The sequence below is a fragment of the Ictalurus punctatus genome, chromosome 10, assembly GCF_001660625.3.
Source record: "Ictalurus punctatus breed USDA103 chromosome 10, Coco_2.0, whole genome shotgun sequence".
Lineage (NCBI taxonomy): Eukaryota > Metazoa > Chordata > Actinopteri > Siluriformes > Ictaluridae > Ictalurus > Ictalurus punctatus.
The window spans coordinates 21,540,094-21,563,404 of NC_030425.2; the positions used below are offsets into that span (position 1 = coordinate 21,540,094).

At 38.7% G+C, this 23,311-nt stretch overlaps 1 protein-coding gene across 1 annotated transcript; it reads left to right on the forward strand.

Annotated features, from left to right (window-relative positions):
* Positions 1 to 3,936: 3,936 nt before the first annotated feature.
* abhd2a (abhydrolase domain containing 2, acylglycerol lipase a) lies at positions 3,937 to 23,215 on the forward strand. The gene is made up of 11 exons (XM_017477543.3): positions 3,937 to 4,104; positions 7,132 to 7,215; positions 7,359 to 7,574; positions 11,502 to 11,677; positions 13,348 to 13,515; positions 13,995 to 14,178; positions 15,936 to 16,028; positions 16,184 to 16,285; positions 17,089 to 17,158; positions 17,294 to 17,378; positions 19,215 to 23,215. Exons 3-11 carry the CDS (start codon positions 7,366 to 7,368, stop codon positions 19,427 to 19,429), a joined length of 1,302 nt encoding a protein of 433 aa, XP_017333032.1. The 5' UTR covers positions 3,937 to 4,104; positions 7,132 to 7,215; positions 7,359 to 7,365; the 3' UTR covers positions 19,430 to 23,215.
* Positions 23,216 to 23,311: the final 96 nt, after the last annotated feature.

Consider the following 23,311-nt stretch of genomic DNA (forward strand, 5'->3'; position numbering starts at 1 on the left):
GAATCTTTATTGCCAAGTAACTGACACCGGTGGAAATGACTGCTGCTACAGATTTGCACAGTTAGACAAGAATAATTCTACAGAATAAGCCTGGGAAAACGTTCACAAAGTGAAATTTTGACATTTTCTACTATATAAAGTAGAAATATTTTGACATTTTAAAATCTGGTTAAACTGAAAATGGAGAAAATTGTATTAAAGATTCCATTCCAGTTGCAGTGAGACCCACCATGTTGTCTAAATGCAATGGCTATTTATTGATTTAATTTGCATTTCATTTAACATGTAATAAATAAAATACAAAAATAATAAAAGTGGCAATGGAAATGTCTATTTTTATACCTTTCTTTCATAGCCTACAGCTATTTTTGCAGTTCGTTATTCTTGTCCTTTATTTAACTAATGTGATCTTTATAGAAAGCAGAGTTATTAGTAAGTTCATGAAACCATTTGTACATTGGTTTGGGGAAACAGTGCCAAATTCTTTTATAGGAAGAAAAAAAACAAACAATTTATAGTCATTTTGCCTGTTTTCCAGAATTCAACTGACATTGACATATACAATACACAAGACTGTGTACAGAATAGTTGTCATTTGAAAGATAAAAGTTACATGTAAAAACTCAATTCTGACTGTGATCAGAGACATTTTGACAGCTTTGAAATGATTAAGCTTATGTCTCTTATTCTACAGATTTAGCTACAGCTAATTATTCTACAGATTTAGTGTTACAGAGTTACACACAGCAAATATGTTGCAAATAATAACACTGTAGTAGCTTACACTGCCTGCTCCTGAATCGGATGCAGGGGAAGTAGAGGTATTTTGAATAGTCTATGACCAGATTTAAGGTGTGTATTAATTATGATATGTCATATTATTGATTTTCTGCACATGGCCAAATCATATCAAGATAAACCACCAATATAGCTATTCTACATACTCTACACTAGATGGCACTAGTTACTAGTGTACTAGAAGTATTGTGTTATTCTGTAACTACGTAAACATGGTAAAAATACAATTAATGTGATTAAACAACTTCAAATAAATAATTTCAATATTAAATATTTGCTTTTTTATGCAATTATATGTTAAAAAATATAAAGAGATTTATCCCAGACTCCTAGTTAAACTATTAAATGACCACTATAACATTACGTGTTATGTACGCAGATGCCACCCCTATTTGGCTTGATTTGTAATGTTTATCCATTTATATGGATAAGCACAGAGCTGTTAAAAGAGCCAATGGTGATACATGTACAGCACACCAAATAACAGTAAAAAATAAATAGAGTGTTAGCCTGGTTGGTAAAGGTCATGATAAATCTAGGTAAATGAATGAATGAATGAAATGCAGGTGCAGGATAAACAAAGACAGAAAGAGATGCGAATGTTAAAGGGTTTTAACTTTTGATAATAATACACAATAATACAGTAACATAGAGTAAACATGATATACAGGGCTGGACTTGGGGGCCCCTGGACTGAAACCAGTGTTGAGACCCTATACACCATGATATGAAGCTACTTCTCCAGCCTGAAAATTCAGGGTTGCTGTAATACAAAACTGTAGCACTGGGATAAAGTTGGTTTGACGTTGGACGTTCGATATTCCCGGAAATGCGGAAATTAAGGGAAATTCGTGTCTAATTTACATGTGATTTAATAGCTTATTTTGATAAATATCAAAAATCTAAAAGGTGTGCATCATACCTGACACCTAGATGAACATTTTCCATTTGGTTGTGTGACTGTACATCATTCCCTTCAAATGCTATTGAAGTTAGAAACGTGTTTAACAATATCGTATGTAACTTTAGAGACGGTCCTGAATATCGAACGTCAAACCAACTTTATTCCAGTCTCAGTAGCTACTATAATATCATGAGGACATTGTATTAGCAGACATTATATGATATAATAGCAACTACTCAACCACTCTCATGCATTAATGGTATGTGATTAGCCTACCATTTTTCTATTTCTTGATCAGTGTTAATTTATAAATGATTATGGTTATTTAAAAAACCATTACATGTTCATTACAGAGACGAGGCTGAATATGCCCAACTATTGGGTGATGTTTTTTACTGGCTGTTGTACAGTTAGTTTTGGAGCTACTGTTCTAATGACATGTCCTAATCTAGAGATGGCACAACACCTCTTTTTCTTTTCTGATAACGATACGGTTACTGAAACCACTACCCACCCTATATTGTTTGCTTTAAAAGCTACTAAGCCTTTTTTTTTTTTTTTTTTAACTGAAGCACTTCTCATTTACACTCCAAGCATTCATCCATTTTCCATAACTACACGGGGTCTTGGGAGAGCCTGGAGTCTATCCCAGGAAACTCTGGCACAATTTCACACACGTTAACATGCTACAGAGGAAAAACTCAGCTAATCCATTTGTCTGTGTGTGTGTAGTTGGTTAGAGTGGCTTGTATTTTTTTTTTTTATTAGCTTACATGCAAAAATATTTCTTTTAAAATATTCCAATCGCTTGAGAGAAAACCTAAATATTTATTTATAGATTCTGAATAATTATGGTCCCTCTTTCACCTGGGGCCCTGGGCTACTAACCAGATTAGCCTGTGCATAAGTCCAGCTCTGGTGATACAGCATATGTAACTGCGAGGAACACAGGAACACAATTAACTAACAAAGGCAACAGATATTAATTAAAGGGAGGCAGCTGAGGGTTTTTCTGCATTCTGAACATACTGCTCTGAGAGGAGCTGAGCCTTTAGGCGATTGAAGGCTGTGAGACTAAGAAAGCTGTGTAGTTCATTCCAAGCGTGCCAGAGTCTGGTTTTAAATGGATTCCTGGCGCCGTTCACTTATATACTAGAGTCCCTAATATGTGATTCTGTGTAAATGGATGAACTTCTATAGATAATTCTGTAGTACTCTTAAAGACTTCAGCTGTGTTTCCAGTAGTGATCAGACTTACCCTGATAAATGTACAAATATGCACTAAGTTAAGGTAAAAGACATTTTAAACACTGGTAAAATGTCCTTGACAACAACATACATGCATTTTCAGAGAAATAACTTAAAATATGAATAAAAAGCTAAGGTTGAAATACCTCAAAAATCTTAATGTGCAAATCCATTTAATGGCTCTTGTTTGGAATATTGTTTTTCCACCCATCCATTACAGGTTATGAAAAATGTACATTTTAGTGTCCCACAACATCCACTTAACACTGTTACCTGATTGGGAGCTTTCCACAAATCACGTGTTCAAATGGAGGTTGGATCATCCAAATTTTCTGAAGATTATGGGAAGAAGAAAAGTAAGTTCTCTCATTTATTTTCAATCACTTTGAAATGTCACTATTTCAAACAAATCATCAAGATGTCCTTTATTCCTCATGCCATTAACGTGGATACTACATAACCACATTTTGTGCATTTGCTAAACAACAACAACAACAACAACAACAACAAAAACAACTTTTAACCCTATTACTCATTTAAGAGGAAAAAAGCAGCTATTGCCAAGAAACTAAATGGTTTTTGATGGCTTACAAATTGCCTAAGGTTTAAACAACAAACAGACAATAAGATTACAGATAAACAAATAAATCTATCTGTACAAATATCCTTTTTAACTAAAAATGCACCTGTAAAATAAACATTTCACCATCGCCTGTAGAAAACAGATAAAAGAGTCGCTGCACTGACGTCCTCGTGTAATAGACCAATAGGAAGCGCGTATGCAAATCAGCGCCGTTGAAGTAGGAAATGTAGTATCGCTCTGCGGCGTCGTTTTTTATTTCTTCACACAAACTCCGCCTTTTGCTCTAGGATTGGCCAACCATTCTTATTTTTGCGAGTGATAGCCAATCATAAACGCAATAGGCGGGACAAGTCGGAATACGGGTAGGGAAAAGAACGAGTTTATTGCTGTTTTTAACTGTAATCTGGACGTGTGTGTGTAAGAGAGAGAGAGAGAGAGAGAGAGAGACACACGGAAGATACTAGAAAGGGACAGCGGATAAATGCGGACGCAAATATAAATCCAGGTTGTCCGTATGGACGGGTTTAGAGACAGCTAACCAGGGAGAGTGATCTGTTGGTGAGCGGTAAAGGTAAGTCAGCCTTCAGTGAATATATAACCTCCGCTCGGTCTGATGCGTTGTTTATCGCTCTTAGCTACAGTAGCTAAAGCAGGCTAGCAACTGCCTGCCTGGCCTCTCCCATCCGGTGCAGCACTCCTTTATTCACCGCTACATGGAGTAGAAAATAGCTTCAGTTTTAATGTCAGAATTTGTTTACATATAAAAAGGTTGAAAAAGGTGCAGTCAGAGCTGCGTGCTGTATGATGGTTCTGTTAGATAGTAATGCGTTTCGGTCTTTTCATTTCAGAATAAACAGGAAACGCTTTGTTATATTTCTGCGGTGTGTATTAATAGGTTGACTTTATATTGTACATAATAATGCCCCAATGAAGGATTTATCCGCAGTCACGACTTCCTGAACAGAAATGGGAAAAAAAGCAATTTTTGTTTAAAAAAAAAAAAATCACAGAAATATTCTCCTCTCATGGATATCAAATAATTGCAAACACAACACAGGTTTATTAAAATATATATATATATATATATATCTTCGTTAAATATAGGTGTGCAACAATTATTGACATCCCTATGAATTAATATGAGAAAAATATTTGAATATTCCCATATTTAGTATATTCCCATTGATATTTCAAAATATTTTAGTACACCTGGATGACTAGGAACAGGAAATTGTCTGACCATGACTTCCTGTTTCACAGGGGTATAGATATGAGGTAACACATAGTCCAAATTCCCTTAGTCATTCATAACAATGGGTAAGACCAAGGAATATAGCTGTGATGTGCGGCAAAAGGTTGTTGAGCTTCACAGAATGGGAAGTGGCAGTAAGAAAATAGCACAAGTGTTGAAAATGTCCATTTCCGCTATCAGGGCAATAATTAAGAAGTTCCAGTCAACTGGAAATGTTATGAATCAACCTGGAATTGGACGTGTGTATTGTCTGTATTGTGTCAGTGCACTGTGTAGAGGATGGTTTGAGAGGCCAGAAAATCCCCAAGGATCACAGCTGGAGAATTGCAGAAGTTAGTTGTGTCTTGGAGTCAGAAAGTCTCCAAAACTACAATCCGAAGTCACCTACATCACCACAAGTTGTTTGGAAAGGTTTAATGAAAAAAGCCTCTACTCTCATCCACAAACAAACTCGAGCGTCTTCAGTTTGCCAGACACTACTGGAACTTCAAATGAGTTCTCTGGTCAGATGAAACCAAAATAGAGCTTTTTGGCAATAAATACCAGAGGTGGTTTTGGTGCACACAGACAGGTAGCCATATGGAAAAGTACCTCACGCCCACAGTTAAATATGGTGGTGGTTCTTTAATATTTTGGGACTGCTGTTCTGACAGATGACCTGGACATTTTGTTAAGCTACATAACATCATGGACTCTATAAAATATCAACAGATATTAAATGAAAACCTGACTGCCTCTGCCAGAAAACATAAAATGGGCTGTGGTTGGATTATCTTCAGGCCAGTTTAGCTTGGAAGCTGTATGTAACCCTAACATGTGATCATGTCTCGTGGCCAAAAATCAAAGATAGCGCATTGTACACGGTGTCCCAAAAGTCTCCATACACAGGGGGAATTAACACTTTTTAGCAAAATATAACTTTATTTACAAAATATTCTCTAGGTGATTACAATTTCTTTTTAAATACCCACACAGAGTTGTCTCTCCCACTCATGTTGAACTGGTGTTAATACATCTGGTTTTTCTTATATTATTGCATGTACATTGCAACCTTACCACAGCTTCCTGATCCAGCCATGAGAATGACTTCAATACGTTCTGCTTTTGTCAAAGGGATTCTTAAAGGCTATCTGAAAAATATATACAGTCGTGTGAAAAAATAAGTACACCCCATGGAAATTGTTGGCTTTTTTGACATATGTGGACATCAAACATTTGATCCTCTTTCATACAGTGCCTATTAAGTGGATAAACTCTATCAAATGACAAATACAATTGATATTTTATAGTAATTTTCACACTTTAAATGAACAAAATCAGACCAGTTACATGGAAAAAGTAAGTGCACACCTTCAAATCCATAAAATTAGAATCAGGTGTTCCAGATTGGCTGCCAGTGATTAGACCCTGCTTAGGGAGTGCAGGTTGGTTTGTTCCCTTGTCTGGTGAGCATACAGACAAAGACCAGGCCTTTTGGAATAATGTGCACTGGACAGACGCATCAAAGATAGAGTTGTTTGGCCACATAACAGCAGACATGTTTGGTGCTGTCCAAAGACAGCTTTTCAGGAGAAGCACCTTATACCATCTGTGAAGCACAGTGCTAATGTTATGGTTTGGTGTTGTTCGCAGTCTCAAGGACTGGACAGCTCGCATTTGTTGATTCAACTATGAATTCTACATCATATCAAAGAGTGCTTGAAGATAATGTGAGGCCATCTGTCTAAAAGTTGAAGTTGAATTGAAAGTGGACCTTTCAACAGGATAATGATTGTAAGCACACTAACAAATCCTCCAAGGAATGGTTCAAAAAGAAGAAATGGAGGGTTATTTAATGTCCTAGTCAAAGCTCAGATTTGAATCCCGTTGAAATGTCGTAGGGGGGATTTGAAACGGGCAGTACATGTGAGAAAACCCTCAAACATCTTGCACCTGAAAGAAAATTGCATGGAAGTGTGGTCAAAAATTCTAGCAAGCCTGGTGGACAATTATACAAAACGCCTACAAGAAGTTATTTCTGCTAAAGGGGGCAGTACTAGCTTCTGAGACCAAGGGTGTACTTACTTTTTCCACAGAAGAATATTACATCTATTGATATTTCTGTTGAATAAATCATTGAAAAAGCTCATTCTCCTTGTGGTTTTGTTCAAGTGTATCAACATCATTAATAGGCACTGTTTCAAAGATGATCATATGTTTGCTTGTCCAAATATGTCCCCTATGTATGAAGACTTTTGGGACACCATGTATTACTGCCTCAAAAGAGCCTATAAACAAAAATCTCAGTATTTTTCAGTTCTGGTCTTAAATACTGTAGTTTACTTTTGTTTCTGTTTTTCTTAACAGGTTTAGACCTCATCACTGTGAACAGCCAGTCTTCTTTATCCAAGCATAAGAGATTACAGTCTAGAAATCCACACAAGCAACAGAGTAAGTTACACATTTGCATAGATAATGCAGTAGTTCCTGTTTGCTATTTCTGAACCAAGTTCCTCTTCTTATTGTAGGGTTTGTTTGTCTTTTTTGTTTTGTTTTGCATTTGAGCTAATGTCATCTCTCCTCCCGCTTGTCAGGCCAGTCATGGGCACTCATGAATCTGAGGTGTACACGGTGGCGCCGGAGATGCCGGCCATGTTCGATGGGATGAAGCTGGCAGCCGTCGCCACCGTGCTTTATATCATTGTCCGGTGCCTGAATCTGAAAAGTCCCACAGCGCCCCCGGACATCACGTACCAGGACACACCGCTCAGCCGCTTCCTGCTTAAATCCTGCCCCCTTCTGACCAAAGAGTGAGTGTTGTGGATGGGCACTTTCATCTTGAAACACATCCTACATAATACATCACAACTGTGTTACTCAAGAGTAAAAGCCTATCTATGAAAATAGTCCAATCCTGCTGTGGTGATTGATTCACTTTTTCCTCATTACTGGCTTGGGTTTTCATTTCCATTCCATTAGGAGTGTGTCTACTTAAACGCGTTCAGGTCTGCGTTGCTATTGGCTGTGTGTTTTCTACCTTAGTTCATTAGCATGAAGAGCAGGCGGTCGTCTCTTTCATAACCTTAAATTAGCGCTTGTTATGTAATTGTTTCCCAGAACAATTACGACTCCCCGGGTCAAAGGATCAATCAGATTGAGCAGCAGATCGCCTCGTCTCTTCTGCCGTATTCCATGAGACTCGCGTGATCGAGCTGTTTACAGAGCCGTTTCCAAACGCCATATGATGTAGAAGCAGTGGATAAGAGAGCAAGCAGTGCTCACTGATGTGTGTCTGGACCTTTGAACATTAATAGGCGGGTCAGGCCAGCGCGGCCCTGCTGTTACTCACTTTCTGTATGCTTATCGTTTACTTATTACTGGTGCTTTGTGATAATAGCAGAGGAAAGAAAAAAGCGTGCTTGGGGAAAGCAACCTAGTGTTTTATATAGCCGTAATCGTCTCCGTGTTCTAGGCTATTCATGGGCTGCTTTATCCTGTTTGTGGTTGTCAGGATAAACTGCAGCTAAATTTACTCCTGTAGTCAGTCCTTTTCTTGAGTGTCATCATCTTTTTTTATCTTTCTAATTAGTCCTTGTTACAGTTTCCACTTATCAAGCTGTGTCCTTACAGCTCTTCGCTGTTTACTGCTGATGAACTTGATATGTGGCATAAGGAAGTGCTTTATAGGAACAGTTCAAGCAAAAAAAAACAAACAAAGTACACAATATTCATTGTGCACCAAATGACATGGAAGTCTGCTTCAATAAATGTGGCTCTTTTACTGTATCTCTTACTATAACTACCAGTTTGGCATACAGCACTGTGCCTGAAAAGAGCGTTTCTACCATTTCACCAGTTTTATAATATGCAACAAATAAAGTGCTGTTATGAAACAGGTGATCATGTACTTGAAGAGGTGCGATCTTATCATTTGGAGAGATTTAGAAGAAGAGGGTTTGTATGCATGTGAAAGCAATGACTTTGCAGATATTTAACTGTAATAGTATGTCCTGAACAGCTGACCTTTTTCCTCTCTTTAAGTGCCCTTGGTTTTTCCATCGCACTTGTGCTTTGGTTCCATTCTCCAATCACAGCGATTGGAGGGGCACCTGATTGTCATTGAGGAATACTGAATGGGACATGACTGTGAAGCTTATATGATTGTTTTTTTTGATTGCAGCCAAAAACACTTGATTTTGCTGCGGCTTTTTAAAATATTTGTGATGCAACTTGCAGAGTTTCGTGGGGGTTTTTTTTCTTTGCGAAAGGCTACTTGAATTGGTGAATTTGCAATTGCACGATATCATTCTGCACAGTCTTTCACAGTGATGTTTGTTGCTATATGAGGCCTTTTAGTTGTACGTTTTAACTGTAATCAAAGAGGGCTTTTGTCTGAATGCACGTTGTGATGTCACATGACGTGTCTTGGCCCAAATCTGTGGAAAATTTGTGGTATTTTTGAAACATTGCAAGCTCCTCCGGATATTGTGGAGTTTGCTTGATTTTGCGTTAATTTCTGCGATCGCGAAATCCTGGAGCGACTGATGTAATAATAAATGTACTACAAGATGTGCCAAAAGTCTCCATACACAGGGGGGCTGTGTTTGCCAGCACCACGTCGGTTGTATGATTTCAGTACGTTTTCATTTGTCAAAGGCATTCTTGAAGGCTATCTAAAAGAAGGGGGGGGGAGAAAATAAGGAGTGTGTGCGTATATAATATACACACACACACACACACACACCTGTCCTCATTCTACTATGAAAATGTGATACTAGTCAAGGCAAGGCTTTCCTGCATAAAAATAAATGAATCACATATCAACAGAATGGAAAAGAAACAAACCATAAATATTATTAAAACATCGATATAGAGGGGTGTAAACATTTATTATTTTGTTTAAAAAAATCTTCTTTTTTCCTCCCATTTAGTACTGCCATTCACAAGCTACATAAGATATTTCCATGTTTCCCAGATGACAAACAATTACAATGCACACTGATCATGCTGTTCAAAAGAAATAGCTTATTCAGGGCAGTAATAAATAAAAAACAAAATAAATTTTTAATGATCCCTCTTATTAAAAAAAAGTGTGTGTGTGTGTGTGTGTGTGTGTATAATATGAAAAACTTTGGAAGGGAGTAAAAAGTGTTCATTTCCCCCATGTATGGAGACTTTTGGAACACCCTGTAATATGAGGTGCTGCTACATCAGAGCTGTTTGTGGAAGTTAAGAGACACATGATGGACTGATTAAGTTAGCCTTTTTCTTAGCTCAACACTAGCATGCAAAGTAAACAAGAAGAGCCTGTGTGTTTACATTTCTGCCCCGAAGATTGCAGACAGCTTGTTTCACAGCGATTGCATGTGGACAGAACCATTGCACAACTGTGTACTTTTTATTATTATTTTTATCCCCATAGCAACGTCTGGAGTCATTCCAAAGTAAAACGCCTCGCATCTTTTGGTCATGACCTTAATGTGACCTTAGTGTGCTCTAGAAAAGTGTATATCTACTATATTACTATTATTTATGGTTTCTTTTTCATTCTGCTGGTATGTGATTTAATTTATTTTTATGCAGGAACGCCTTGCTGTAACTAGTGTCACATTTTCATAGTGTACTGGCATATAGTAAACTGTATGTAAAGCTGAGCGCAGACCTTTAAACAAGGAAATGATGATGATTAATCCAATCACGTAAGTAAGTAATAAAACACAGCATGCTCTTACCACAGAATAATCAACGACTGGAGAGATGATGTGGCCCAGTTGTTTGTTTTCTTTAACAGCACATCCCGAAGGGGTTTATTCATCTTTATACCACAGCAATTTGTCAACTAAGTTTTTTATTATTTAAAGGATGACCTTTAAATATGTATTTAAAAGTATGTATTTTTATCTGTTTAGGATGACTTGAAAGTTATTTGGTGTTGTACAGTGTCCGGGAGCAAAGTTAATTCCTGTTCTCACATGCTGATATTTACATTGTTTGTTATTAGTATTCGATTAAGGGGAGTGTCTGCTGTACAACTCTGTGTTAGATTAGAAACAGTAATGTATTAGAACTAGCATATTAATATAAACGTAGTACTCCCAAGCAAGAAAGTAATAAAGCACTCAACAGAACATAGTCAAATATCAAAACCAAAACAAATCGGTTAAAAACAACCTAAAGTGACCAACCGGTTTGATTTCGGACTATTCTACATTTTTAATTCAACCGACGAGAAGGAAAACAATAGATTCAAGCTAAATTTCCCTCCTTGTTTCTCCATACTGGAGCCTTTAGATTTATCCAGTCTTTTGGGTACCATATTCGTCATTCCTTGAATTACAAAAGGAAGAGTAACTGCATTACTCCCACTATAAATGAGTGAATGAAGTGACTAGTGAACCTCAGTCCACTTTCCTATAAAGATCACGGTGATGCGGCTGTTTGAAGATAGACCTTTATTTATTTATTTAAAATGTTATCTCGGGGGCAGGTTAACCATCAATATATAGCTCAGGTATAAAATGGTAGGCAATTACAGCGTAATTTACAGGGTAATTAGTAGTTATCAATCATGTTTAAGGTCATCTGTGAATCATAGTATGCAGGCGTACCAATGATTAAGTCATAAATGGCTCACTGTAATAGCACACCATATCGACACACAATGAGAGTGTGCTTTTGTTTTAGGTTTAGCGGAGCGATGCTGTTGTTTAATTGTGTGATTCGACTCTATCCTGCAGATACATTCCTCCGCTTTTGTGGGGAAAAAGTGGCCATTTACAGACTGCTCTGTATGGAAAGCTGGGCCGCGTGAGTTCACCACACCCAACTGGCCTGCGCAAGTATCTGCCCATGCAGGATGGCGCCACGGCAACCTTTGATCTCTTCGAACCTCTGGCGGATCATCAGAGCGGAGGTCAGTGCCTCACGGGTGTACGGTTGCTTTGTGTTTGGGCTTCAGGGAAATGCTAAACCTTTCATAGAATCCGTAAGTCGCTTCCACTGAAAACATGAAAGCATGTTTCTCAGTTCAAAGAATTCAGCCTGAAAAGAATTCCCTTGGAATAACAAACTTTCATGAGAATGTAGAAGAATACTGTAAGAGTTCATGAACCTAGCCAAAATTACCATGTAGGTTATTATTACTAGCTAGATGCTTAAGCTAACCAAAGCTTGGACATAAGTACCAATTGAGCAGATATTTGACAACCAGTTGGATTCCTGCCCCAGATTTTAGTGTTCTATTAAGTTATAAACGTTCCATCCATCTATTTTTCCATATAGCTTATCCTATACAGGGTTGGGAAGAGCCTGGAACCTATCACAGGAAACTCAGGGCACAAGGCAGGGGACACCTTGGACAATCGTTCACACCCATTCACACACCACGCACAATATTGAAATGCCAAACAGCTTACAACGCAGATCTTTGGACTGGGGGAGGAAACCTGAGTACCTGGAGGAGACCGACTCTGTACACTCTGCGCACACAGGGCGGAGGCGGGATTCAAACCCCCAGTCCTGAAGGTGTGCGGTAAACATGCTAACCATTAAGCCACCATGCCCCCCAAGCCCAGAGTTATGACGTACTTCATCCAAAAACTCCATGATCATTTTTTCTGGCAAGTCACCGACTGATATTTGCGTAGGATCAGAAACTCTTCTTCACATCAGTCTTCACAGTTCATATGGTTTTTCAATTTGACACCTTGCTATGCCCCACCTACTTGGACAAGTCGGACCAGTGTATAAACCGTGAATTTTTCAAAAAACAAGTGTATCACTGCAAAAAATATTGGAGGTAAATGGACAAATCATCTCCTATATGCATTAGAAGGCTACAGCTATATCATTCTGATCTCTCAGTAATGTAATAATGCTAAAAGGATAAGGGATTAAAAGGGCTCATTAGCCAGACTTGCTAGCTATCCACATAGTATGCATTACTATTCAAAATTTGGACACATGAGATTGAAAGAAAAGAAAAGCCTCCTTGGTGAAGCTCCCTCATGAAGATTCTTGTGAAGATGCCAAGAGTGTACAATGCCATGGTATTTTTATATTTATTTATCACTATTTTTGGGCATGGCATAAGCCTGTATGTCTTATTTAATTTTGTTAATGTATTCATTGTTTTTCTAAAATGGGCAAACGCATAAATAAAAATGAAAACATTGGAGACCCTTAGAAGACCCTTAGAAGCTCTCTTCACCGATCATGTATTTATATGATTTTACTGTTAATAGATTTTAATAAATGGGTCAAATTTCACTCCCTCTGTTAAACTTCCCAAATATCAGCCATCCAGCTGATGCGTACTGCACAGAAAACCTAGCAGCATACTGCAGAGCCATTGTTTAGCTAGAGATCATTTGAAGTAGATAATGTCGAAGCATTACTGCTGTTGAAGTGTTTTTTAAAAAAAAAAAAAAAAAAAAAAAAAAAAAAAAAAGGTGTCACATTTGCATTCTCTCTAAGTCTCATTAGCCAAATCAAACATGTCCTGACCAGCATGCAAATTGCTTGCGGTCAAATTTTCTTGTCGTCTCTCTCTCTCTCTCTCTCTGTCTCTCTCTCTTGCTACAGCGGACGTCACCATGGTTATCTGCCCGGGTATCGGGAACCACAGCGAGAAGCACTACATCCGCACCTTTGTGGATTACTCGCAGAAGCAAGGCTACCGCTGCGCCGTTCTCAACCACCTCGGGGCCTTGCCCAACATCGAGCTGACCTCACCCCGGATGTTCACCTACGGTACGTTCCATAAAACATTCAGAATTGTACTCATTTAGAGCAGAGCTGTTGAAGTTTAAGGGACATAACGTCTCTCTTTCTGGCAGTCCCCTAGCCCTGTAAAATGACTTTACCCATTTGGATTCTTCTTCTTCTTCTGTTTTTTTCTGTAAACACATAAATCAACTGGTGGAGTAATTCTTGCAACAGTGCAGTACATTTCCTGGGAAAATGGCGACGTTATTCACCTTTCTCTGTTTTGCCAGTCATTGTAGCATTTCCGTATGCCTTGGGGCTAAGTGAAATTTGTAAAGCACCTTTCTCACACCCAAGGATGCTATACGTGTAAAGGATTAATATGGCACATACACACTAATTACTTGTGCATAATAATAGACAAATATTTAGAGAAGACTAGTCATTTTGCTAGCTAGTATTCATGTATGTATGTATGTATGTATGTATTTATTTATTTACATGTTCTTCTCCACACTCTGTAGGCTGTACATGGGAATTTGCAGCCATGGTGGGTTACATAAAGAAGACCTACCCTCAGAGCCAGCTCATCGTGGTGGGCTTCAGTCTCGGTGGCAACATCGTCTGCAAGTTCCTGGGGGAGAACCATGCCAATCAGGAGCGTGTGCTGTGCTGCGTGAGCATGTGCCAGGGCTACAGTGCACTGAGGCAAGCTGGAGTTTCTCTGTATGAAATCATTCAATAATCAGCATGGTTCTGCATTATGAACATTTTAAGATTAATTCATTTGCACCAATGCTTCTTCCTCATCATTTCTGGAATTTCTTTCAAATTTGGCATAATGTGTTACTGGGTAAGACCTTTTAACCAACTTCAAAAAGTTCTATTTAAGTGTAGATTTGTCTGAACAGGGTTTGCAATAATCAGGTCTGCTTGTGTCTATTCCAGCTGAACCCCATTATGAATGCAGTTTCATAGATTTGGGGAATTAGTAATATGGGGGCAAATACATTTTCACACAGGCCCAGTTGGGTATCGGATAACTTTTTTGCTGCAGTAAATATAATTTAAAAACTGTATTTTGTGTTTACTCAGGTTGCTTTTGCAATATATTAGATTGTGTGTTAATTTCTCAAACAATTTAGTATGAGAGATACACAAAAACAGAAGGAATATTTTTTTTCACAGCACTGTATGTATCTGTCAGTCCCAGTGAAGGAACCATTGCACAAGGAGACTTGCCTGTCATGAACAAGGTGTGTCCTTGGTGCTTGTCAGACCTAGTAAATGAAGTTTGTACTCTGTGCCTGTCATTCTCTATGAACAAGGCATGGCCTTGATGCTTGTAAACCCAACAAAATGTCTTTTGTGGCAGTGAGTACAAGTTGAAGGAGGCGTGCCCACTGTGTCTCCAACCCAGTGAAGGTGGTTTGGCCATGGTGCTCGTTAAACCAAGTAAAAGAAGCATGACCTATGTCCTTGTCATTCCCAAAGGAGGAGGTGTGGCCTCAGTGCCTGTCAGGCCCAGCAAAATGGCTTTTGTGGTTGCACAAGGTGAAGGAGCCTGTGTCTTAGTCCCAATGGAGGAGGCGAGGCCTCTCAGTCATAAGATGGCATTGATGCAGCTCTGAATCATCTTATGTAAACAGACTGCTTTAAATATATAGATTGTTCGTTGTGTATCCAGATGGATACACTGTTGCACATTGTTTTGGTTTGTTAATCAGTTTGTTAGTGAAGTAGCTGTAATCAATTCGGTACATTTTTACAAGAAATGTTTTCGGCTAAGCAGCTGTTGCTTAGTTGCTGTTCGACGTGTGGGTGTTATAATAATCGTGCTTTCTCATTCTCACACGTGTAGCACATCTTTGGCCATTGCTGTGTTAATCAAATTCCAAACACTGTGTGTATCATCTGCGTGACTCTGCAACATACTTTACTGCACATGGAAAGCATATTTTCGCAAGAGTGCTGTGCATCTATAAACAGAACAAACTTGCTGTCAGATATTAGTGGTCCATTACTCAGAGAGCAGTGGAGTGAAGCCACTGTCCATGTGGAAGCTGGGGAAAGTATCAGCTGTGTTACTTTTGTGGATTTGTAAAAGCCACACCTTGGTTTGTACTAAGGGTGTGGTGAGCTGCTTTACTTACCAGAATCTCAGCTGGACTTTTCTAGAATATCAAAAGTGTGTGTGTGTGTGTGTGTGTGTGTGTGTGTGTGTGTGTGTGTGTGTGTGTGTGTGTGTGTGTGTGTGTGTGTGTGTGTGTGTGTGTGTGTGTGTGTGTGTGTGTGTGTGTGTGTGTGTGTGTGTGTGTGTGTCTTTGTCTTTCTTTGGGAATTGTATTACAGTATCTACATTCTTCTCTTCTCAGGCTGTCTGAAAGACTGAATCATATTGTTTCGAAATGAACATATCATCCTCATGCACATGACTGATATAGCGTGTTTCTGTGTGTATCTAGGGCCCAGGAGACCTTTCTGCAGTGGGACCAGTGCCGGCGCTTCTATAACTTCCTCATGGCTGACAACATGAAGAAGATAATTCTGTCCCACAGGTAGAGCTTATCACCGTAAAAGGATGAACCTGCATGTATGAAATAATATGCAGCAGAACATAACAAGCAGTTGTCTTGTCTCTGGTCGTTAAGAGGCCATAATGCTCGATGGTATTTGCTGTAGCTGAGTTGTTTTTGATCTTTTTCTCCCACAGGGACAGTCTGTTTGGAGGAGGCTCTCCTAAGATGGTGGACGCAGATCTGAGACGCCTTTACACTGCCACCTCTCTTATGCAGATCGATGACAATGTCATGAGGTGTGTGCGGTCAAGAAGGCCTTATACCGTTCAGACACCCTTTGTTTAAAAACAATGAAATAAATTATAAATGAGATATATGTGCACTACACAACACAATGTTATTCGCTTGTATATAAATTGAGTGCAATAATTATCTATTTAATTAAAAAAAGTCCATATTCATTTATTTGAATATTCCTCCAAAATATTAGTAAAGTGTAAATATTACAGCGATTGAGTCTTATTTTGACAATAATCTCCATGAGAAGCATTCTCATGGAGATGCTTAATGGCTTTAAACAGTAAGTTTTTTGTTTTGTTTTGCCCCCCCCCCCCCCCCCCCCCCCCTTACTACCAATAACAAATGAGTCAAGTGACACGTGAATCTAGAATGATTGACAGTCACGCAGGTGTTCATAATCTCCAATGGTAACGGACACCCTGGAAGTCCCGCCACCTTCTCCCTCATCTTATATCTTACTGGGAATCTCCTGTCTCCTGCTATGTATTAGTTGTGCAAATGAAGGAATATTAGTAAAGCCCAGCTCGTATTAAATGTCGTATAAGTCTTCATTTTGAAGTTAAGGGTGTGCAGACTTTTGCACTAACTGTATGCACTTGTGTTGACTTCAAATTGTATGAAATCGATAAGGAGGTGTTTTTAGTCACAGTGTAAAAGTGTTTGCAGATATAAGGCAGATATAAATAGTTGAATGGCTTTGTATGGAATGATTTTAGAAAACACAGTAGAAGAATATATTTTTTTTTAAATGATAATCTGCTTTACACTTTGTTCATCAGTATTCATTTTTAATTTCCAGAAAATTCCATGGACACGATTCCTTAAAAGAGTACTATGAGAAGGAGAGCTGTGTGCACTACATTCACAATGTGAGTACAACTCACGACTCAATTTTTATATATTAGTTACTATATAAATGCAAACATTTCTGACTTCTTGTTGCTGGTTTTATTTTATTTCTTTATTGTTTTTTAAACCGACTGCTTTGTGTCCTCGTGTTGTAGGTGAACGTTCCCCTCTTGTTGGTAAACTCCGCTGATGACCCTCTCGTACACCAGTCTCTTCTCACCATCCCGCGCACACTCGCAGGTACTGCTGCACCTCTCAACACACCTCATTTCAGTCGCTTCACTAAACGCACACTACTGTCGCTAAAGTGCTGAAAAAGAGAGTTTTATCTGTCTTGTTACACTAGTGTCCTATAAGTCCTTTTTACTTAATCGGGTAGGGAAAACGAATAAGTTTTGCAAAGTTAAGTTTCTTAACGTTGCATAATTTTTTGCTAAATGCTGTCAGCCACCTAACACATGTCTGGTGTCCATGTTTGCTTCTGGAGCTGCTATGCTAACATAGCTAAGGTTGAGCCTAAAATATTTTCTGTAAATACATACTCAAATCTTTCAATACTTTTTATATTTGCTACAATTCTTTCTTCAGTCTCTGTGAAGTGGGGCCTTGGAGCCCAAATTGCTATGCTGCAAATGTAGCCATCATCCACTATTAGCTGTATTAGCATTGGGTGAGGCGTAATGTCTTCCTTAAAGTGTTCTGGCTCACCAAGGCCGAGCTGTTTTTAGAACGCTGTGTGACTGAGATGCCCATGTTAGTCCTACATACTCACACATAACTGAGTGCCAGTAATTAAGAGGAAATGCTTAGTCATGGAGATATATAGTACATATTACTGAGCTGAAATGATATGGTGTTTGTATACATTTATACAGTTTATATTTTAGTTTGAGGTACAGTGTGTCCTTGGTTCAGTTAGTTCAGCATTTGGTAATGGTTGACAATAATTGAGATAGATTGATTGCAGCAATTTTGTCAATTTCACTTCCTCCTTGCATACAAAGCAAAACAACTCTTATGTATACACCAATAAATAGAAGGGTCTGAAAGAGTGCAAAAAATAAAGTGCACTTTTACTAAAGTATCTTAAAAAAAATTTTTTTTAATAAAGCTTCAATGAGGTAAACAAATGGGTAAAACAAATAAAGAACATACAATAATTCTAACAAATAAGCGAAAAACCATGGAGTACCTCAATGGTGGTTCTGTACGCAATTCTCAAAATGCCCACATGATGGCGCCATTTATCGATGGCTCCGATATTTAAAAAACCGTTATCCGATTTTGGAAAAATGCTTAAATATCGGTAAAACCGATTTTCCTTTGATCTCTATAACTGGTGCGCCCTCTTTGGATTTTCTAAAGAGGTCACGCCGTGATGTGTCGATCTTCTATTGGTTACACGTCTTCACGTGATACAAATTCGCAGGTCCGAGTTCACCAACCTTGACCTTTTGGACTGCAGAAAAATGCAAAACTTCTTCACATGAAGCTTGAATTTCTGTTCACTGACATTCGCATATGTATGATTGAGAGTCAGTGGAAATTTCGCATGCTGAAAGTCTAGTGTGACCCCTCCTTAAGCATAAAGTAGCTATCTGGACACAGCTTTATCTTTCTGACCGTAACTTGAGGATACACAGTATGAAAGTATCATCAAGTGATCTGTGTTCTCAAATCACTCAGCTTTTCTGTTGTGCCAGTTATAGAATGAATGTATAAAAGCTGAAAATAATGAGTGCAAAACAGACACTTTTTTTTCTTTCCCACATTCATGCAAGTACATGAATAACAAAAATACCTGCTGTATTCTCTGTACCCAGCCAAGATGCTCCTATTAATCTATCTATCTAATTAATCTACATGATCTATCTAATCTACTATTTAATTTAGAATATCTGTAATGAAATCTAGTAAATGAGATATAGAGACACTCTGGAACCTTCTCAGCCATTTCAACCCCTCTGTCTGTGCCAGACAGAACCGGTCACTTCACATTGTAGACTCATGTAGTCTGATGAGATGATGTAACCTTCCCCCTTCCCCCCCCTTTCTTTCCTCCCTGTTTCTCTCCAGAAAAGAAGGAGAATGTGATCTTCGCCCTGACGCTGCATGGCGGCCACCTGGGCTTCTTCGAGGGGGCCGTTCTCTTTCCACAGCCTCTCACCTGGATGGATAAGGTCATCGTGGGGTACGCCAATGCCATCTGCCAATGGCAGAAGCAGAAGCCAGCATGCCAAAGCCAGGATGCCCAAGCCTCAGGGGGCACATGCTTGAACACTACGTCCTAATCTTTGACCTCTGCCCTCTGTCAATTCATGCCCATTCACCACCAAACCACTCAGACTTTTCTGACTGATCCCATCTTAGACATAAAAAAAAGCATCTTTATAACCGGTGGTAGAGAAAATGTTTCATATTTCGGGGATCGCTCACATGTATACGGGCACATAGACGTTACAGAGGATGACGTGGGCAGCGTTATGCGTATACCATATTTTCTGGACTTAAAGTTGCTCTGACTTAATACAGTGACGCACATATATATTTTGCTTCAGGCTAAATATACATACGTTTATTTGTGTTTTTATGGGAAGAAAACTTAGTTTAGCACCAACATAACGGAAATGAGCATTTAAAAGCTTTCAGCTTCTTCAGTGTGTGGCGTTTTGGGGAAAACTCTTCACATGGTGAAATTTTGACCTTCCGTACTATATATAGTTCTGAAAACTACAGACTTCCCTGAACTACACATGCATTTCATTTTAAAATCAGGTTACCCCAAAATAGAAAAATTGCATTTAGTGATCCAATACAGTCTATGGTGTAGGAACATCAGACATTTTGACAACCACTATCTGAATACAAATTGAATTGAATAGGCTCAAGTCCATTTTGCTAACTCTCACTTACCTAGCAAGATTTAAGACGTCTTTCGAAAGACTTGGCTGTTTTTACCACAGCATTTGTTAAACACACAGCGACATCTGAAGGGCTTTGCCAGACCACCACACATTTTATGACTTCTTGATAAGGATGATCTTACAGACAGGACCGATTTAGCTAGATTACACTGATGGCGTCTCTAAAGTGCCATTTTGGAGGCAGTAAAAACACAGACTCGCATCTTACGCTCTGAAGCAACTTCTTGTCTGGAAAATATGGTACACGTCATCGTATAGTTTAAATACGTCAATAAATGCACTCTCCCTGGCGTGTGTAAAAGAAGTTAGCTTGAAGCTGCTCGAGTGGAAAGACTTCAGCACAAACAGCTACTGTAGACCGACACCGCACTACCACACTGTAAATAACACCGAGGGAACGGGCCGTTATGCAGGCACTGTGTGCTTATAGCGAGGGCAGGCGTGCTGCTGATGCCTCTTCTGTGCTGTTAAACCTGCTCCATGGTCTGTCGATGTTTCGAATAGACCCAGTCAGCACTTGTGTTATTCATTATTAAACTGTATTATTCATTCTGGTGGGAGAAAAAAGGACTCTTAACATGAGTCTGCACAGTTTAAAGGCTCTTTTTCTTTTTTTTTTTTTAAAAAAAGCACTTTATATTATTTTTGCTATAATATTCAATGGGTAGAGGAATGTTGAGGTTGTAAGCAGAGACTAGATCATACAATGCAAACAAACAAAAAAGAGGGAGAGATGTCCAAACTCTTTAGCTCAATGACTCTATGATCCCTCCTATTCACCAAAGCCTGACAATCATCAGAAGCGTTCTGTCAGATCTTGAAGCTTTGCTGTGATGATGTTAGGAATGCAGGGGGGTTGGTTGGAGTTAAGATCAGAGTAGGAGATCCAGCAGGAGACCGTTCATGTCCATGAAAGCTGGCTCATTGCAGACATGCATTTAATTTTTCATTTGTGCTTCATGACCAGGTTTTTACCATTGTGTTTTGTTGTGATTTGTAAAGGGAACAATCTGAACCTCAAGCAAATTACTGAAAGGGTGACTTCTTGTTCCAGTTCTCTAGAGTAACTGTATGTTCTTGAATGGTTGGAATAGATTGGAAGCAGGAAAAAAATCGCATCTAGTTTAAAGCAAAGGTGGAGTGGGGGAGCATTTCCAATCTCATCATTTTTAAAGAATTAGTTTAACTGAAATTAAGATTTGCACAATTTTCCTTAAATCCCAAATGTAGACCATGGTGTGTTTTAGTGTCTAAAGCTCACTTCATTAGTTTTGTGATGGAGCTATGATACTACTGTTGCTAACAAGTAAGCGATGGGGGCTTCTGGCTAGCAGTACAACATTGTGCATGTCTATTCCATGTCGAGTGTTTCACAGCTCCAGGGTCTTCGGCGATTCCCAGGGTCCATGTTGTTGTGTTTTTTTTGTTTTTTCTTCTCCAGTTTCCTCCCATAAACAATTTGGTTACTCTAAATTGCCCCTAGGTGTGAATGAGTCTGTGAATGCGAGAGCTCGTGTCCGTGTCTACGTCCATGTCCCCACCGGATCCACCATGACCCTGACCAGAATAAAAATATCCAAATCCTCAGACACTTACCTTAAAAGATCATTTGGCTAAAGTACCTGTTTAAGTTTACTTTATTGTACTTTAAGTTTCCAATTTAATTTGAACTGTTATCATCTCATGCTTGCATAGAAAGAATCCTACCTTTGTGCTGAGGAAGAAAAGTGAAGAGAATTATATCTGCTGCTTTTAGCTCTGCGGTAGACAGCGCATAACCACGTCTGTCTGAGATACCAAACAACTCGACATGGTTTCAGTCCTGCTTGCACAATGAGAAACTGCTAGCTGTAAGTTTCCATTAGTTGTCAGTGATTATATTTATCGAGTGCAATTGGATGTTGGATATTACTGGAGATTGATGTTTGAGAAAACAGTGTCATTTTGTGATTACTCTCGGGCTTGTATTTCTCCCTCTCTGTGTCAGGCTTGTAGTTAGGATGAGAGGAGTGGTCCATTGTTCTGATAGAGGGTTAGTTCTCCAGTCAGTAGAGCACAGACACCACCTGCTGGTCTTCTGGTGTGTGGTGGTTTGTTTTTTTGCCTTGGTGAATCTCCATATACACCAAAAGTCCTGTGTTTTCTAGTATTAATATGTGGTTTGGACGTTCTGCTCAAATCTCATGCAGTATACACTGTTTATTCATCTGAAGAAAAAAAATGCTTCTGATCACTCTTCTCTCAGATCTTATATTAGGAGGATCTTGGTCAGGGTTAATCAGTTTGTTCATTCAGTATTGAAGTACACCAAGAGATCTGAGCTATCAGAGAACACCAGCATCACTCTAGTCACCATCAAATGATGCACAGCCTTCTGCCTTTCTGAATGTTTCTGAGCTCTTTTTTTGCACAAGAAATGCAGGCTTTAGATTTAGACACTTTTTTGATTTTCAGTGTATTATATTTGTCTCTTTTGCTGTTGGTTATTTGTTCGTTTGTTTTGGAATTTGATGTACATGAATGACCGTTGGTGTGTGTTGATCATCAGCACGTTCGATGCTGAAAACCAAAACCGGGGGGTGTGTAAAGAAACACGGCGAACATAGATTCTGTAGTTTATGTAACAGTGTTTTATTTTCATCAGCAATAATGTCTGAGGTTTGTTTTTTCTGTCATGCCAAACTGAGCGGCCTAGTCCAGAAAACTAAGAAGCGTGTCAAATTCGGAGTGTAAAATAACATTCCTGCTGTTTTCAGCAATCATTAATAGCATCGGAAGAGCGTTTGTTGTTTTAATATTTGATCATATTTATCAATCCACTTGCATCCCCACTGACCCACTGACTATTCGCTACACTTTCAGTGCAAGATCATTTCCTGACTTTATGCAGTAAAATTTGATTACTAGATTTATACAGCTGATAACAATGTGTTCACAGTGCCGTGTGTTTGATGGGTTGTTTGTACCCATGACTATACCATATTCCACCTTCATTGACCATAACACTTCAACCTAGTTGTGTGTGGGTGTGTTTTTTATTATTACTATTTTTTTTAAACATTTTTTTTTTGCGGGGGGACAACAGTGTGTGATTGAATAATTGGATTAAATATAGTTCATGTGTTTAAAATAAATTATTTTCTTGTATAAATATTTCTGGTGTGTTTGTGTTTTTTTTTTTTTTTGTTTTGTTTTTTTTTTTTTTAGTGATTAGACATTGTGGATGGATAACATTTTGCTATAATTGGA

Bases quoted from the DNA above. Each gene is read 5' to 3' on its own strand.
- abhd2a (XM_017477543.3), top strand. From the start codon at position 7,366: ATGGGCACTCATGAATCTGAGGTGTACACGGTGGCGCCGGAGATGCCG. The intron at 14,179-15,935 runs GCAAGCTGGAGT...GTGTGTATCTAG, and splicing joins CAGGGCTACAGTGCACTGAG to GGCCCAGGAGACCTTTCTGC. The intron at 17,159-17,293 runs GTGAGTACAACT...CTCGTGTTGTAG, and splicing joins GTGTGCACTACATTCACAAT to GTGAACGTTCCCCTCTTGTT.